The sequence below is a fragment of the Anser brachyrhynchus genome (genome assembly GCF_964034855.1).
Source record: "Anser brachyrhynchus genome assembly, chromosome: 20".
NCBI classification, from domain to species: Eukaryota; Metazoa; Chordata; class Aves; order Anseriformes; family Anatidae; genus Anser; species Anser brachyrhynchus.
This window is the reverse complement of record NC_137713.1, coordinates 6,559,337-6,571,323: the sequence shown is the minus strand read 5'-3', so window position 1 is coordinate 6,571,323 and position 11,987 is coordinate 6,559,337. Positions and strand designations below refer to the sequence as shown.

At 49.9% G+C, this 11,987-nt stretch overlaps 1 protein-coding gene across 1 annotated transcript; it reads right to left on the bottom strand.

Annotated features, from left to right (window-relative positions):
• Positions 1-3,317: 3,317 nt before the first annotated feature.
• On the bottom strand, positions 3,318-11,219 carry LOC308180966 (argininosuccinate lyase). Its single transcript, XM_080563445.1, has 17 exons — positions 11,082-11,219; positions 10,923-10,985; positions 9,420-9,614; positions 8,356-8,439; positions 7,979-8,035; positions 7,620-7,717; positions 7,253-7,330; positions 6,918-6,995; positions 6,730-6,782; positions 6,296-6,358; positions 5,974-6,088; positions 5,311-5,395; positions 5,064-5,123; positions 4,709-4,792; positions 4,338-4,418; positions 3,860-3,966; positions 3,318-3,579 (listed from the first exon to the last, which is right to left on the bottom strand). Exons 1-17 carry the CDS (start codon positions 11,202-11,204, stop codon positions 3,429-3,431), a joined length of 1,575 nt encoding a protein of 524 aa, XP_080419571.1. The 5' UTR covers positions 11,205-11,219; the 3' UTR covers positions 3,318-3,428.
• Between the last annotated feature and the right edge of the window lie 768 nt (positions 11,220-11,987).

Below are 11,987 nucleotides of genomic sequence, written 5' to 3'. Positions count from 1 at the left end.
TGTATTTAAACAGTTACATGGTTAAATATAAGAGTGAAAGCTCCGGTTTCTGTTCTACTACTTCCAGGCCTCTTTGTAATTTTTTCCACTTATCTGTACATGCATCCCTCTGTAACATGAGGTATAGAACTAGTTGAAGAATCCCAATGAAATTAGTTTGTGTTGCCGCTGGTGAAGAAGGGGGCTGGATGGACACATTTGGGTGTTGCTGTCTCAAATTCATCCATGGTGCCTGCAGGGGACGTTGCAGGCACACAAATGCATCCGTTCTCGCTACTCGTTTGTGACAGCAGAGAAGTTGTTTCTTCAATTGAAAGCTAGGGGGCAGAACGACCAGGGATAACAGCGTGTTTAGGAGAGAAAATATTCACTGGGACTTTTCCAGTGTGTGAAAGTAGGTTAGAGCTCTTTTCGTTGTGGCGACCCAGTGAAGGGTCATTACACTACTTTGTGTAATGTTTCAAGTGCCCCTGTGTAGGTATTTTATCTGCTTGGGTGCCAGATCAGAGTTACGTAGCCATCTGCTGAGACTTTCAGTAGTTCATGAGCAGCCTGCATGTCAGACTGTATGTCTAAAAGGACAGTGTATGAATTTATAGAATATAATAGAATCATAGAATAGAATCATGAAGGTTGGGAAAGCCCTCCAAGATCATCTGGCCCAACCATCCCCTTACTACCAATGTCACCCACTGAACCACGTCCCTAAGCACCACATCCAACCTTTCCTTGAACACCCCCAGGGACGGTGACTCCACCACCTCCCTGGGCAACCCCTCTCAATGCCTGACCGCTCTCTCTGAGAAGAAATGTCTCCTCATTTCCAACCTGAACCTCCCCTGGCGCAACTTGAGGCCATTCCCTCTGCTCCTATCACTGGTCACCTCTGAGAACAGGCCGACCCCCAGCTCCCTACACCTTCCTTTCAGGGAGTTGTAGAGAACAATAAGGCCTCCCCTGAGCCTCCTCTCCTCCAGACTAAACACCCCCAGTTCCCCCAGCCACCCCTCACAGGACTTCTGTTCCAGACCCTTCACCAGCTTCGTAGCCCTTCTCTGGGCACATTCCAGGGCCTCGATGTCCTTCTTGTGGTGAGGGGCCCAAAGCTGAACACAACACTCAAGGTGCGGCCTCACCAGAGCAGAATACAAGGGGATGATAACCTGTCTGGTCCTGCTGGCTATGCAATTCCTGATACAAGCCACGATTCTTGGCGTAAGTGTCTCTTCCTGTCATCTTTGATGGAGCAGGAGTTAAAGCCCAAGTTACTCCTGAGTAGTGTCCAAGACACTGATCCTTCTGTGGAAGAAGTTCTGTTATAGAACTTCTGTGATAAGGGACAGGATTTTAAAAACCCAGATCACAATAAGTCATAGTAGGGCGATAGTGAAAGTCTGAAGATATTCTGGGTCACAGTCTCCTGTAATGTCTATGGAGCTCCAGAGACCTTCACAGTTCTCTCCCAGTCTAAGTTATTCCATAATTTTTAAGAAAAGGGTGGATGGGTGGGAAGTACCAGTGATTATGAACTACTCATTTAAGTAGGAGACCGAGATGTGATAATCTGCTAAGACCTCTGTTTTGCTTTCAGTTTGGCAGGTCCCTGTGTCACTCAGCACCAGCTATGAGGAGCAACGCCAGACACTCGCTGATGGAAGCAAGAAGAAATCTATTTGGCTGAGGCTCTTAAGGTACAGAGCAATAGCTAGAAGATACAGTCAGGGAAAGAGAAACTAGTGGCACAAATAGAGAAAGTTTATGGGAGGGAATAAAAGAGCTGTGAGCTGGAAACAGGGAGCTAATCCTTCTGACTCCATTGGTGCTGGATATTGGTGTCACCTCTCCCTCTTTTGCACCTTCCCTCTATTGGCAAAGTTGCATAAATGATTTCCTACCTCATCTAGCCTATCTAGAGAGTGAGACACAAGTGGCAAAATAGAAATAGAGCAGGAAGTAACAGGGAAAACACAAAGGAGGTTTATGGAGCAGTGATTAAAATGTGGTGTTCTTTAAATGCCAGGATCAGATCGGGTATAGGGCCAGAGTAGGGGGAGACTGGGGGTGGAAGGAAGTGTTGAAGAAAGGGGAGTTTCTGTTGTTGGTGCTTTTCCTCCATATTTAAAGCACTAATGCCACAAAAGTAGGATGAAAGCACATTGTACCTCCTGGGGTACTTCATTAATGGCAGGAGATTTAGCTCATGGCACTTTGCACTGTCCAGTCTATGCTAGAGCCCTTAACCAAAACATGGTGAGGCAATGCTTGTGTTACTCCCGTTACCTACGTGTGCTGCAGAGTCTTGCAGTACTCTGAGTCAATAATGTGTTGCTGTATCAGCATGGAGGGCAGGGTGCTGAGCAAACCACCAGCTTTAAAATGCTGTGACAAAAAAAGAAATTGTCCATGACAACAAGCACTATTGTGCTGTGAATTCCAGGTTCAAGCTGGTTTAGTGTTTAATGAAATTTGCCCCGCCTTCCCTATAGAAACTATTATTTCTCTGCCTTTCAATCAAGTAGCAGTCATTCCAAACAGAAATCACTGCAGAACAGTAATGGGAAGTAATGTTATAAATACTTGTTCAACCAAATATTTTCCCCATAAGAATGACACAAGATTGTTGCACTTTCATTCCTAAAGTAATGCTTTTCCTGATCTTTGTTCTGATTTCATTTCAGTAAGGACAGGCAAGAAGATGGTAAATGATTTGCAAGAGTCAGCCAGCAATGCCTGCCTGTTTTCAAGCACTCTGCCCCCAGCTAGATTGGCTTGGCTTGCAGAAAGGAAAGTGCTTGGTCTGTGATGGTGCAGGCCCTGTGCTTCAGTGTAAACCAGAGCTAAAGGTGGTTTTGTGATGGATAGGGAAGAGCTGTGGGTTGACCTGCTGGGCATGTTCTGCCTAAGGTTAAGCATGTTGCAGTGCCATGTGCTGAGGAGGTTTTTCCCTGCCAGGGGGCAGGCAAGCTGGCTGGCACACATAATCCTAGAAGGAGGGCAGTGACAGCTGGTGATGTGGCGAGTGTTGCAGGTGCTGTACCAAGTGTCTTCCTTTGCGAACACTCCCAAGTCTCCCTGAGTAACCTAGTCTGGCACCACTGGATGGAGTCTTGTGCTGTGTGCACTTGTTCCAACCATTTGCAGGTCTCCTGATGTAGACAGACTCTCCTGCTGCTCTCTAAGTACCAGCCCCCTAGAGCACCCCATCCAAGAAGAGCTCCCCTGCTAGGGAAGAGATTCCCAGTTCTTTCACAGCAGTGGAAAGTACCCCAAGCCTCAGAAGGGCAGAGGAAACCCAGCTCAACCTTGCCCCCTTAGAAGCAAAACGCAAGACAGGAGTTTCAGTGAACTACAATACACCACAGTGTTTATTAACTCTGCATTAGTGTGATAAGCACAATGCTGCATCCACGGGAAATCTCCCCACACTCTTAAGCTTGTTCCTTCTGCTTCTTCATCAGCTCCCTCAGATGCTCGATCTGGGTAGTCACGCTGCTCTTGGCGGTACCGCCCATGGCAGTGTACTGCTCCACGCTGTTGACAAAGTTGAAGACCTGGGAGACATCACTGCTGAACTGGGGGCTGGGGAGGCAAAGAGAAGAGGTGTCAGTGCAGGGTGATGGGTGCTGGTTGCTGGCTTTACATGCTCAGTGCCTGCAGAGAGGATACGGGAGGGGAGGCTGAGCCTTATTGCAAGGGGAAAAGCCTCTGACTGCTCTGCCTCTGCTCTTGTAGTGCTGGACAGGAGCAGCTTGTGGTAGACCAGAGAGCTAAGCTAATTCTTTTCATAAGAAAGCCTGTACAAGCCAGGCTGATACCTGCCATATCTCCCCTCAAAAGGCAAAGTGATAGTGATACAAACCTGATGCTCTTCAGGTCCTCCAGGGTGAGATTATTGATGGTGATGCCTTTAGTCTCAGCAAGGTGGACGGCCTTCCCCGAAGCAGTGTGGGCTTGTCTGAATGGCATCTGCAATGAAAGCAAAAACAAGTGTCAAGTGACCAGGCAACTGGGCTGCAGATTCAGGCAAGAAAGAATGTGCTCTCATTTGTGTAGACTTGTTTTTAATTATGGAAATGAAATCTGAATCCGTGTTTTCTGGGGTGTGAAGAGGGGAGGCATTAGGACGTAAAATTCCACCTGTAAATTACTATCAAGTCCACCCGGCAGCAGTTCCACTACTTGGGATACATGTAAAGAATGGGTTTCCAGCTTTCGTGTTTGTTGACCCACACTGATCATCACCTGGGGACAGAACAGAAGGCCTCATCTCAGGCCCTCACTGAGCAGCATTCTCCATCTAAAGAAGTCACAGCTCCAGGTCTCCCTCCTGTACTTACTCCTTTGCGAACCAAGTAGAGAGCCAGGTCAGTAGATAGCATCTCAGGGGTCAGAGCCTTCTCCATGTTCTCCTTGCTGATCTGTAGAGAGGAAGATAAGAGGGAGGCATGATCATCCGCTCCTCCTTGGGGAGGCATTAGTGGTCACACTGAGGGGACTTCATTGCCGAGGGACCAGGCTCTCCAAGGACCTTTTCTGCAAGCTAACCCCCAGATCTAAGTGTACCCGAGCTGCTGCTGTGGTGGGGGCATAACAAGCTGTATGAATGGGTAAGAGGTTTCTTCTTAGGACGAGTGTAGAGCTCCTGTGACTGTGCTATTCACAGAACGTTTCCCCAACCACATGCAATAGTGAGAGGCTGAAGCCTTACCTGGAGGGTAGAGATCACCCCAGTGGCAACCTGGAGCACAGCAGTCAGGGTGTCCACAACATCAAAGACAGCCTCCTTGTCCTCCTGCATGAGGACACAGATACACATCACCGTTAGATGGCCTGATGGAGCCCAACAACATGGGCAGCCCAGCCAGCAGAGGAGGCAGCATGTCATCCCAGGGGCTCCCGCTGGGGTGGGGTGTGACCTGCAGCATGCAGTGCCTCAGCCCTTTTTTTATCATCCTGCACACAACCAGGGAAATGCAGGAAAATGCAGTGCAAGAGCCTGCTCCCGAGCCAAAGAGAACTGTGCCGGTTCAGAGAAACAGACTGAAGCCCAACGTCCGTTTTACCTGCAGGTCCTTGTTGTAGGTGCTTGGAAGTCCTTTGAGAACCATGAGAATTGAAGCCAACTGCGGAGAGAAACATGCAAGGCAGTTAACTACCAGAAGAGGAACACACTGCCTCAGCAGGTCAGAGCCCACACTGGGCACAATTCTTTTTTTTTTAATAAAGAAAAACCACAGAGGCATGAAGGAAGATGCTTCAGCCCCAAAATGAGCAGCTTCCCTATCCTTCTTCTTTCTTAAGCACACTCACCCGTCCAAACACACGTCCAGCCTTGCTGCGGATCAGTTCCAGGCTATCAGGGTTCTTCTTCTGAGGCATCAGGCTGCTGCCAGTGCTGAAAGAAAGACGTTTGCAGTGTAACGGGGAGCAAGGCCCCAATCCCTGCAGACTAAGACAGGTCATGCAGCATGCTGGCCCGGCCCTTTGGAAGCCATGTGAGTGCCACCCCCTTGACTGGCCACCAGTCTCGGTGTAGGAAAGCAGTGAAGCAAGTGCTTGCAGTTTGTGATGTGTGCCAAAGCAGAGCCTTTGATTTTGCAGTCTTGTCTGGAGCTACCGCCCAGTGCTGCCTCTCAGAGAGGAGAGAAATCAGAGGCGACTTGGCAGGCCCTCCAGAGGTGGTATCAGACAAGAGTGTTTCTGTGGCCTTGGGGAGGCAGGGCTGTGGCTGTGCCACCCTGAAAGACAGGAAGTCTATTAGGATATTACCAGAGTCAGAAATCAGTGATCCTTAATGAAGAATGCTCTCTCTTAGCCTGCCTTTCTGCCAGCCTTTCTGTGCTCTGGGGAGTTGATTTGTGTGTCAGCCTTGTATAGGAGTGAGCCCCCCAGCTCTGTCTCAGTCTCTCAGGTTTGGAGAAGGGAGGAGGAGAGGCTGAGGGAAGGGCTGGCTGCCCAGGGACCAGCACCTACCTGTAGGCATCAGAGAGGGTCAGAAAGCCGAACTCGCTGGTGCTGTAGATGATGAGATCTTCAGCCATCTTGCTAAGGTGGATCATCAGCAGGGTGGCAACAGAGAGGAATTCCACTGCAGAAAAGGCAGGAGGTCAGGAGGTGAATAGGGCATTGGTTTGCTGACAACCCAGGGAGCCCTGACTGAAGCTTAGGCCCAAGTTTCTCTACAGTTATTTCCCAGTGAGGGATTTCAGTCCCCTTGTTGATGGGGTTAACTGGGAGGGCCTCTAAAGCCTGCTTCTAAGATGGTCGAGGGAAGAAGCAATGGAGTTGTGCTTACCCACAAAGTCTCTCTCACTAATGGCATCCATGCTGTTCAGGCTGATTGAAGCAAAGTCCAGTTCTGTAAGGAAGGTGGTGGACAGAGCAGTCAGGGTTGGCACGACTGAAGCTTGAAGGCAGCAAGTTACCCCAGCCTGCAGGTGACTGTGAGCCCTTGACTAATGCCAGGAACATAAACATGCTGAAGTTTTATGCTGCACAGGGCCTTCACTATCAGGCCTAGGCGACTATTATGCAACAGTGTCGGTTGTTCCTGCTCCCACCTCACAGACATGGTCTGTATCTTTGCAGTAAAAAAGCTTATATGAATCATTTGCTCTTGGTCCAATGTTACAGCACAGGATAGTGCTTTAAGGCGCCACCTGGCATTGCTTCCCTCCCTCCCAGACACTTCAAGTAGAGCCATGCCACCCCGTCGTAGGCAGACATTACCGCTACGCAGCATCTCTCTGTCAATGTCCAGGGGGTTGCCAGCCAGAGCACCGCTGCCAGGGAAGAGAGAAACAGAAGTCAGACATAACTTTCTGTGAACTCCAACCAAAACTGTGCAGGCAACATAACTCCCAAGATGTTGGAGAGCCAAGTGATGCCCAGGGATTACACAGGAAGTCAGCTGTTACCTTCCCAGGGGCAGGACGTTGATCCTCCTCTTCACCTCTCCCAGGCGCTCAGAGTCACGGGTCAGTGCAACAGCATGGCTATGAAGGGACATGAGAGAGAAAGCATCTGAAGTCAGAAACTGTCCCATGAGCTGAGAAGTAATTGTGGCTAGATGGTTGGGGAATGCTGAGAGTTGGCCTCCAGAGCCAAGTGGGACTGAACATGGGGACGTCTTGGGGCAGGCTGCAGGGTTTCAGCTCTGTGCCACCAGAGGATGGTGGGCTGCTGGGCTGCTGCTGAGCAGGGCCCCAAGGATGCCGAAGGCTCCCTGGAGCCGAGTGTGAAAGGTGGTTACCTGAGCAAGAACTGGCTCCATCTGATGGGCTGAGCTTTCTGCAGGTGGGTGTAGCCAGGCAAGATAACATCAATTTCTCTGCATGTGAAAGGAGAGAAAGAGGTGAGCAGCCCCTGTCAGTGTAAAGGCAGCGTACATCAGGCTATATCCCCAGCATACATTAGGCAAAGAAGAATGTCTCTATGAATTGAACTGTGGAGAAAGAGGTGCCGTTGTCTTTTCCTGTACTATCCCAGACTGCCTGGCTGTAACTTCCCTTGCAGAAGACCTTGCTACTGCACCCGGTTGGTCTTGCAGTCAAAGAACCAGCCTAGAAGTCTCCCTTCCCAGCAAGGCTGAGGCCACACTGACTGGGGAAAGGACTTACATGGCAGCGCGTTCCACCAGGGTCTTAATGAGCTGCAGCAGGTGAGTGGAGATGACAGAGAGGGAATTCTTCATGAACAGCTTCAAGTCAGTCACAACCTGGACAAGATTGGCCATGGTCAGATGAAGGAGAATGTGACTTATATTGTGAGCTTGTCACTGTAAAATAACTCCCTCCTTTTTCTATGTGATGGGAAGACACAACTTCCTCTCATAAAATGTGTCCTTGGTCATTCTGACACGATAATGTCACTATATCATCCTATCGAGGGACAGAGCTAAAGGCTGCTCTGGTCAGAATTCTCATGAAGTGTGGAGGGGGAGCAGTAAAAGGGCAAAAACAAGTGGTTCTGTACATACCTGTTCGTTCCTGCTTCTTCCAGTGTTCAGCTTTCCAGCGATATCACCAATCAGCTCCTGAGGACAACAGGAAGACTTCTGTCAGTGTCTCTGTATTCTAAGCAGACTACCCCCAAGAGCAGAGCTCCTCCCAGCCTGGAAAGGACTCAGCTGTAGGATTCTGTAAGTAGCTATAGGACCTCTTCTGGGGAAAGGCAACTTTAATGTCTATGCTGGTACAGTGCCTCATCCACAAAAGGGGTCTTGGACATGCCTGACCATGCACCTAGGGAGTCAGTACCAGAGGTGCTGAGGAATATCACAGTGGGACAGAGATACGTGTACTTATTGTCAGGCAGATCTAGCTAGAGAGGGAAGAAGAAGTTAGAGGACCGAACCTTCAGTCTGCGTTCGTTGGCAGTGTGGATATCCTCATCGCTTTGGGTCACTACAAAGACTCCCTTAGACCATTCCTCAGAGATCTACAAACAGCAGAAACACAAGTCAGCCCCTACTGTTCCCTGCTGTGGAGGGGCTGTAGGTGTCCCCAGCAAATACCATCTTCTGCCATCCTAATGGAAGTCACACAAGCTCCAGCATTGCCATTTTTTCAGGCCAAGGCTGGCTGCTTTCTCTATCCCCGTATTCTATATTGCACTTGGTGGGGATTCATGTATTACACCCTTGCTGATCCTGCAATGTTCTGTCCATAGGAGGACTTAAGCAGAGCAAAGAGAAAGCGAGCTGAAATGTCCGTCGTTGCTGTAGCATTGTCCACAAAGATTTTCCTATACAAACATTGTATAGACTCCCCATTGTCCATGGCGGGTGAGCAACAACAATGGATATTTCAAAAAAAGCGCTTAGCTGCTCACTTCTCTTCACCCCTATACAATGCTATGCATTGCCTTCTACTAACTCAGGCGGCCAGACACAAAAGGATCCCAAGCGCCAGCGGAAAAAGAATATTCCTAATTCACACTGAAACAATTCCTCAGGAATGTTCAGTTTGAAGAGGATGGGGGCCAGGTCACACTGAGCACATCTCACCGAGGCACCAGCCTTCCATAATGAGCACTCACAGTGCACTCATCGGGGCTGCAGGCTCTCATTCCTGAATTTTCAGCTGGTTCACCTCCTACTGCCTGGCTTTGGTGCCTTTAGCTAGATGCAATCTGAGCGTCCATCCCCTGCCCAGAGCGTCTCTCAGAGTACCAAGAGTACAGAGGGCAATAAACATGGGCCTCTCTGGTTCTCCCTGATTTAGGGCAGCATTCCCTTTCAGGAAGGCACTTCTGCACAGGCCTGGTGCTAAGGAATAGAACATGAGGGTACCGAAAGATGGTTTTAGAGCAGCAGCTGAGGGAGCTGCTGTCTGATAAGGAGCTATTTGTTGTAGTACTGTTGTGGGGATTGGATGTAGGCCTGAGGACACGTGACAGTTTATGAAGGAAATAAATACCTTTTCCAGGCCACTCAGGATCTTCTCCAGCTCAGTTTTAGTTAGGATCCCAGCCTTCTCCAGGGCTTTGGCATAAGCTATGCTTGCCTGGATATCAACTTCAGACAGCCTCTGTTCAGTGGACATGGAAGTGCTGAGCATCTGCATGATGGGATCCGTGCTTCCGACAAACCTTCCTCCCATAAGTTTATCCCCCTGAGGGTAATGAAGTTAAAAGGCATGTTCAAATGGCTTACTGATACATTCTCCTAAGAATCATTTAATGCTCAGCCGACTCCTTATCCAAGTAAAACTGAGACCTTGCCCAGGCATCTTTATTTTTTTTCAGTGCAGTAGCACTGACCAGAAAGGTCCCTGGACTTTAGAAGCTTTAGAAATTAATTGAAGAGGTGGAGAGCAAGTCGCTGTTACTAGTATTTAGCCCTTGAGCTGTCAGGTCAGGAGTCCCCCAAGATACTCTACCCTATGTCTCTGTGGGACTCTGGAAGGAGCGTGTACTGTCCTTGAAAACAAATATCAGGGCATATGGCACAAGAGCAGCACTGATCTGTCTTGTAAGGCAGCCGAAGGTCACTAACCCTCTCATAGTCTATTGAAGAGAAAAGTAAGGGAGTCAGGGTTATAGTGAATGCTAGCATCTACTGTTACTTGGAATTAAAAAAAGAGAAAAAAAAAAAGAAGGAAGCCTTTCTTTTAGGGAGACTGTACGTATTTGGTTGACAAAGAGCTATGGGCCAGAAGTAGCCACATCCCTTTTGGCTTAAACTTAGCATCAGATCGGCTAAGGGTGCAGACTGTTCAGTCTTACAGATTTTAAGAAGGGGAAAAAAAAAAGCAAAAAAAAAAAAAAAAAGCAGCAGCCCCAAAGCCCCCAGAGCACCCCCAGGAGCTCAGCAATCTGTGGTGCTGGGCAGCGGGACCCCGCTACCATGGACAGCGGCGGAGGGACTCGGGGAGCCCCTGCCCCAGGTCCCTGCCGAGCTGGTGGACCTGAGAGGAGAGCAGAGGAGGGAGCCTCAGGGTTGAGCCTGGAGGCATGAGGTGTTGGGAGGCTTGGTTTTTTTTTTTTTCAATTTTTTTTTTTTTTTTAAAGCAGGTTTGTCAGCAGGAGAAATCGGATTTGCAAAAACAAAGTTTAGCAGCCCCTTGCTGGGAATCCAGTCCCCTGGGGTGAATGGCACTGGGGATGGGGTGCTAATAATGGCCAGTGCTGCGAGCTCAGCGCTTGGACGGGAAGAGGCATCAAGGTATATCCTCCCTACTGCGGGTTTTCACCAGAATCAGAGGTGAGTCTTCAGAAATACTGCAGCAAACACGCTTGCTGTCCCCTTTTCTGTTTAAAACCTGGCAAAACAAAGCAGGCAGAGAGGAGCACCCAAAAACACCCTGACAGACATGGTAGGGCACACTGCTGGGGTTACCAGCCAGCGGAGCTCGCGTTTGCTAGAGCATCCCTAGAGCACCCCGAGAGCACCCCGCAGTTAAAGCAAAGCTCACCCTCACCTCGGATGCCATTTCAGACGACGTTTTGCTCGCGTGTGCGGCGATCCCGGCACCTGGTGCAACCTGCGGAACAGCGAGGCGAGGCTCAGCTCTGCTCTGTCCCAGCCCCGCGGTGGGACAGGACCCCGGGACCCCCGCTGCCCACCCGGCCCCGCTCACCGTGTCCGCAGTGGAGCTCTGGCCGGTAGCTCCGTGTGCTCCCCGTCCCTGCTGCCCCGCTTTTACATGCCTCGGAGCTGGGCTGGTGGCTCGTCCCGCCCTGTCGGGGCGGGGTGGCCCCATGGCCAGCCCCACCACGGCCCCCCCGCAGCCCCTCACCCTTCCCACCCCTCTCCTGCCCCCAAACCCTGCCGATCCAGCACATGATGAGCGAGTCAGGAGAGAGGCATCCTTGCAGGCTGCGAGGAGGAGCGTTGGGAGAGATGCCCTCGTTCATGTTGCTTGTTCGTAAAGTTTCTGGTGGAGCTTTAGGCAGCACACATGTGGCGTGCGAGTGTTTTCTGTGTGTTTTCACTGCCAGGTCAGCTCCACTCCTGGGAATATCCTTGTACTGAAGGAGTCATCTCACTCTGTCCCCCTCTACATTGGAATGAATGTGCTTGGTATGATGGGTGGATCATCGATGCTCCATCCATGTTGTCACCCCAGCAAACATGCAAGAATAAAATAGAATTGTTTAGGTTGGAAAAGACCTCTAAGATCATCAAGTCCAACCATTAAGCTAGCAAACAGATGGGAACTGGCTGCCCTTTCCAGTTTCTGTGCAGAGGAGCCTTTTTACCCCACTTAAAAGGACACTGAAGCTTTGTGGGTTTCTGCTCTCATTAACTGCATGGGGTCGTTGCATGGGGTCAGTCTTGGGAAGAAGCTCGTGTGAGACTGGGGCTGCGGGGTGTGAGGTTGTGCAGGCTGAAGTGCCAGTGCCACAGCAGTCACTGGGTCTGCAGCCCTGGCAAATAGCCCTTCTTAAATCCCTCAAACCCTAAATATCATGAATGTAAATAACTGGTTTAAAATACAGGGGAGCTTTGGGAACAGTGGCTCACAAAGCTGCTCCTCAGCACC

Bases quoted from the DNA above. Each gene is read 5' to 3' on its own strand.
- LOC308180966 (XM_080563445.1), bottom strand. From the start codon at position 11,204: ATGGGGCCACCCCGCCCCGACAGGGCGGGACGAGCCACCAGCCCAGCT. The intron at 6,996-7,252 runs GTAACCACCTTT...GTCCCTTCATAG, and splicing joins TGGAGCCAGTTCTTGCTCAG to CCATGCTGTTGCACTGACCC. The intron at 4,419-4,708 runs GTAAGGCTTCAG...TCCTCTCTACAG, and splicing joins GGGTGATCTCTACCCTCCAG to ATCAGCAAGGAGAACATGGA.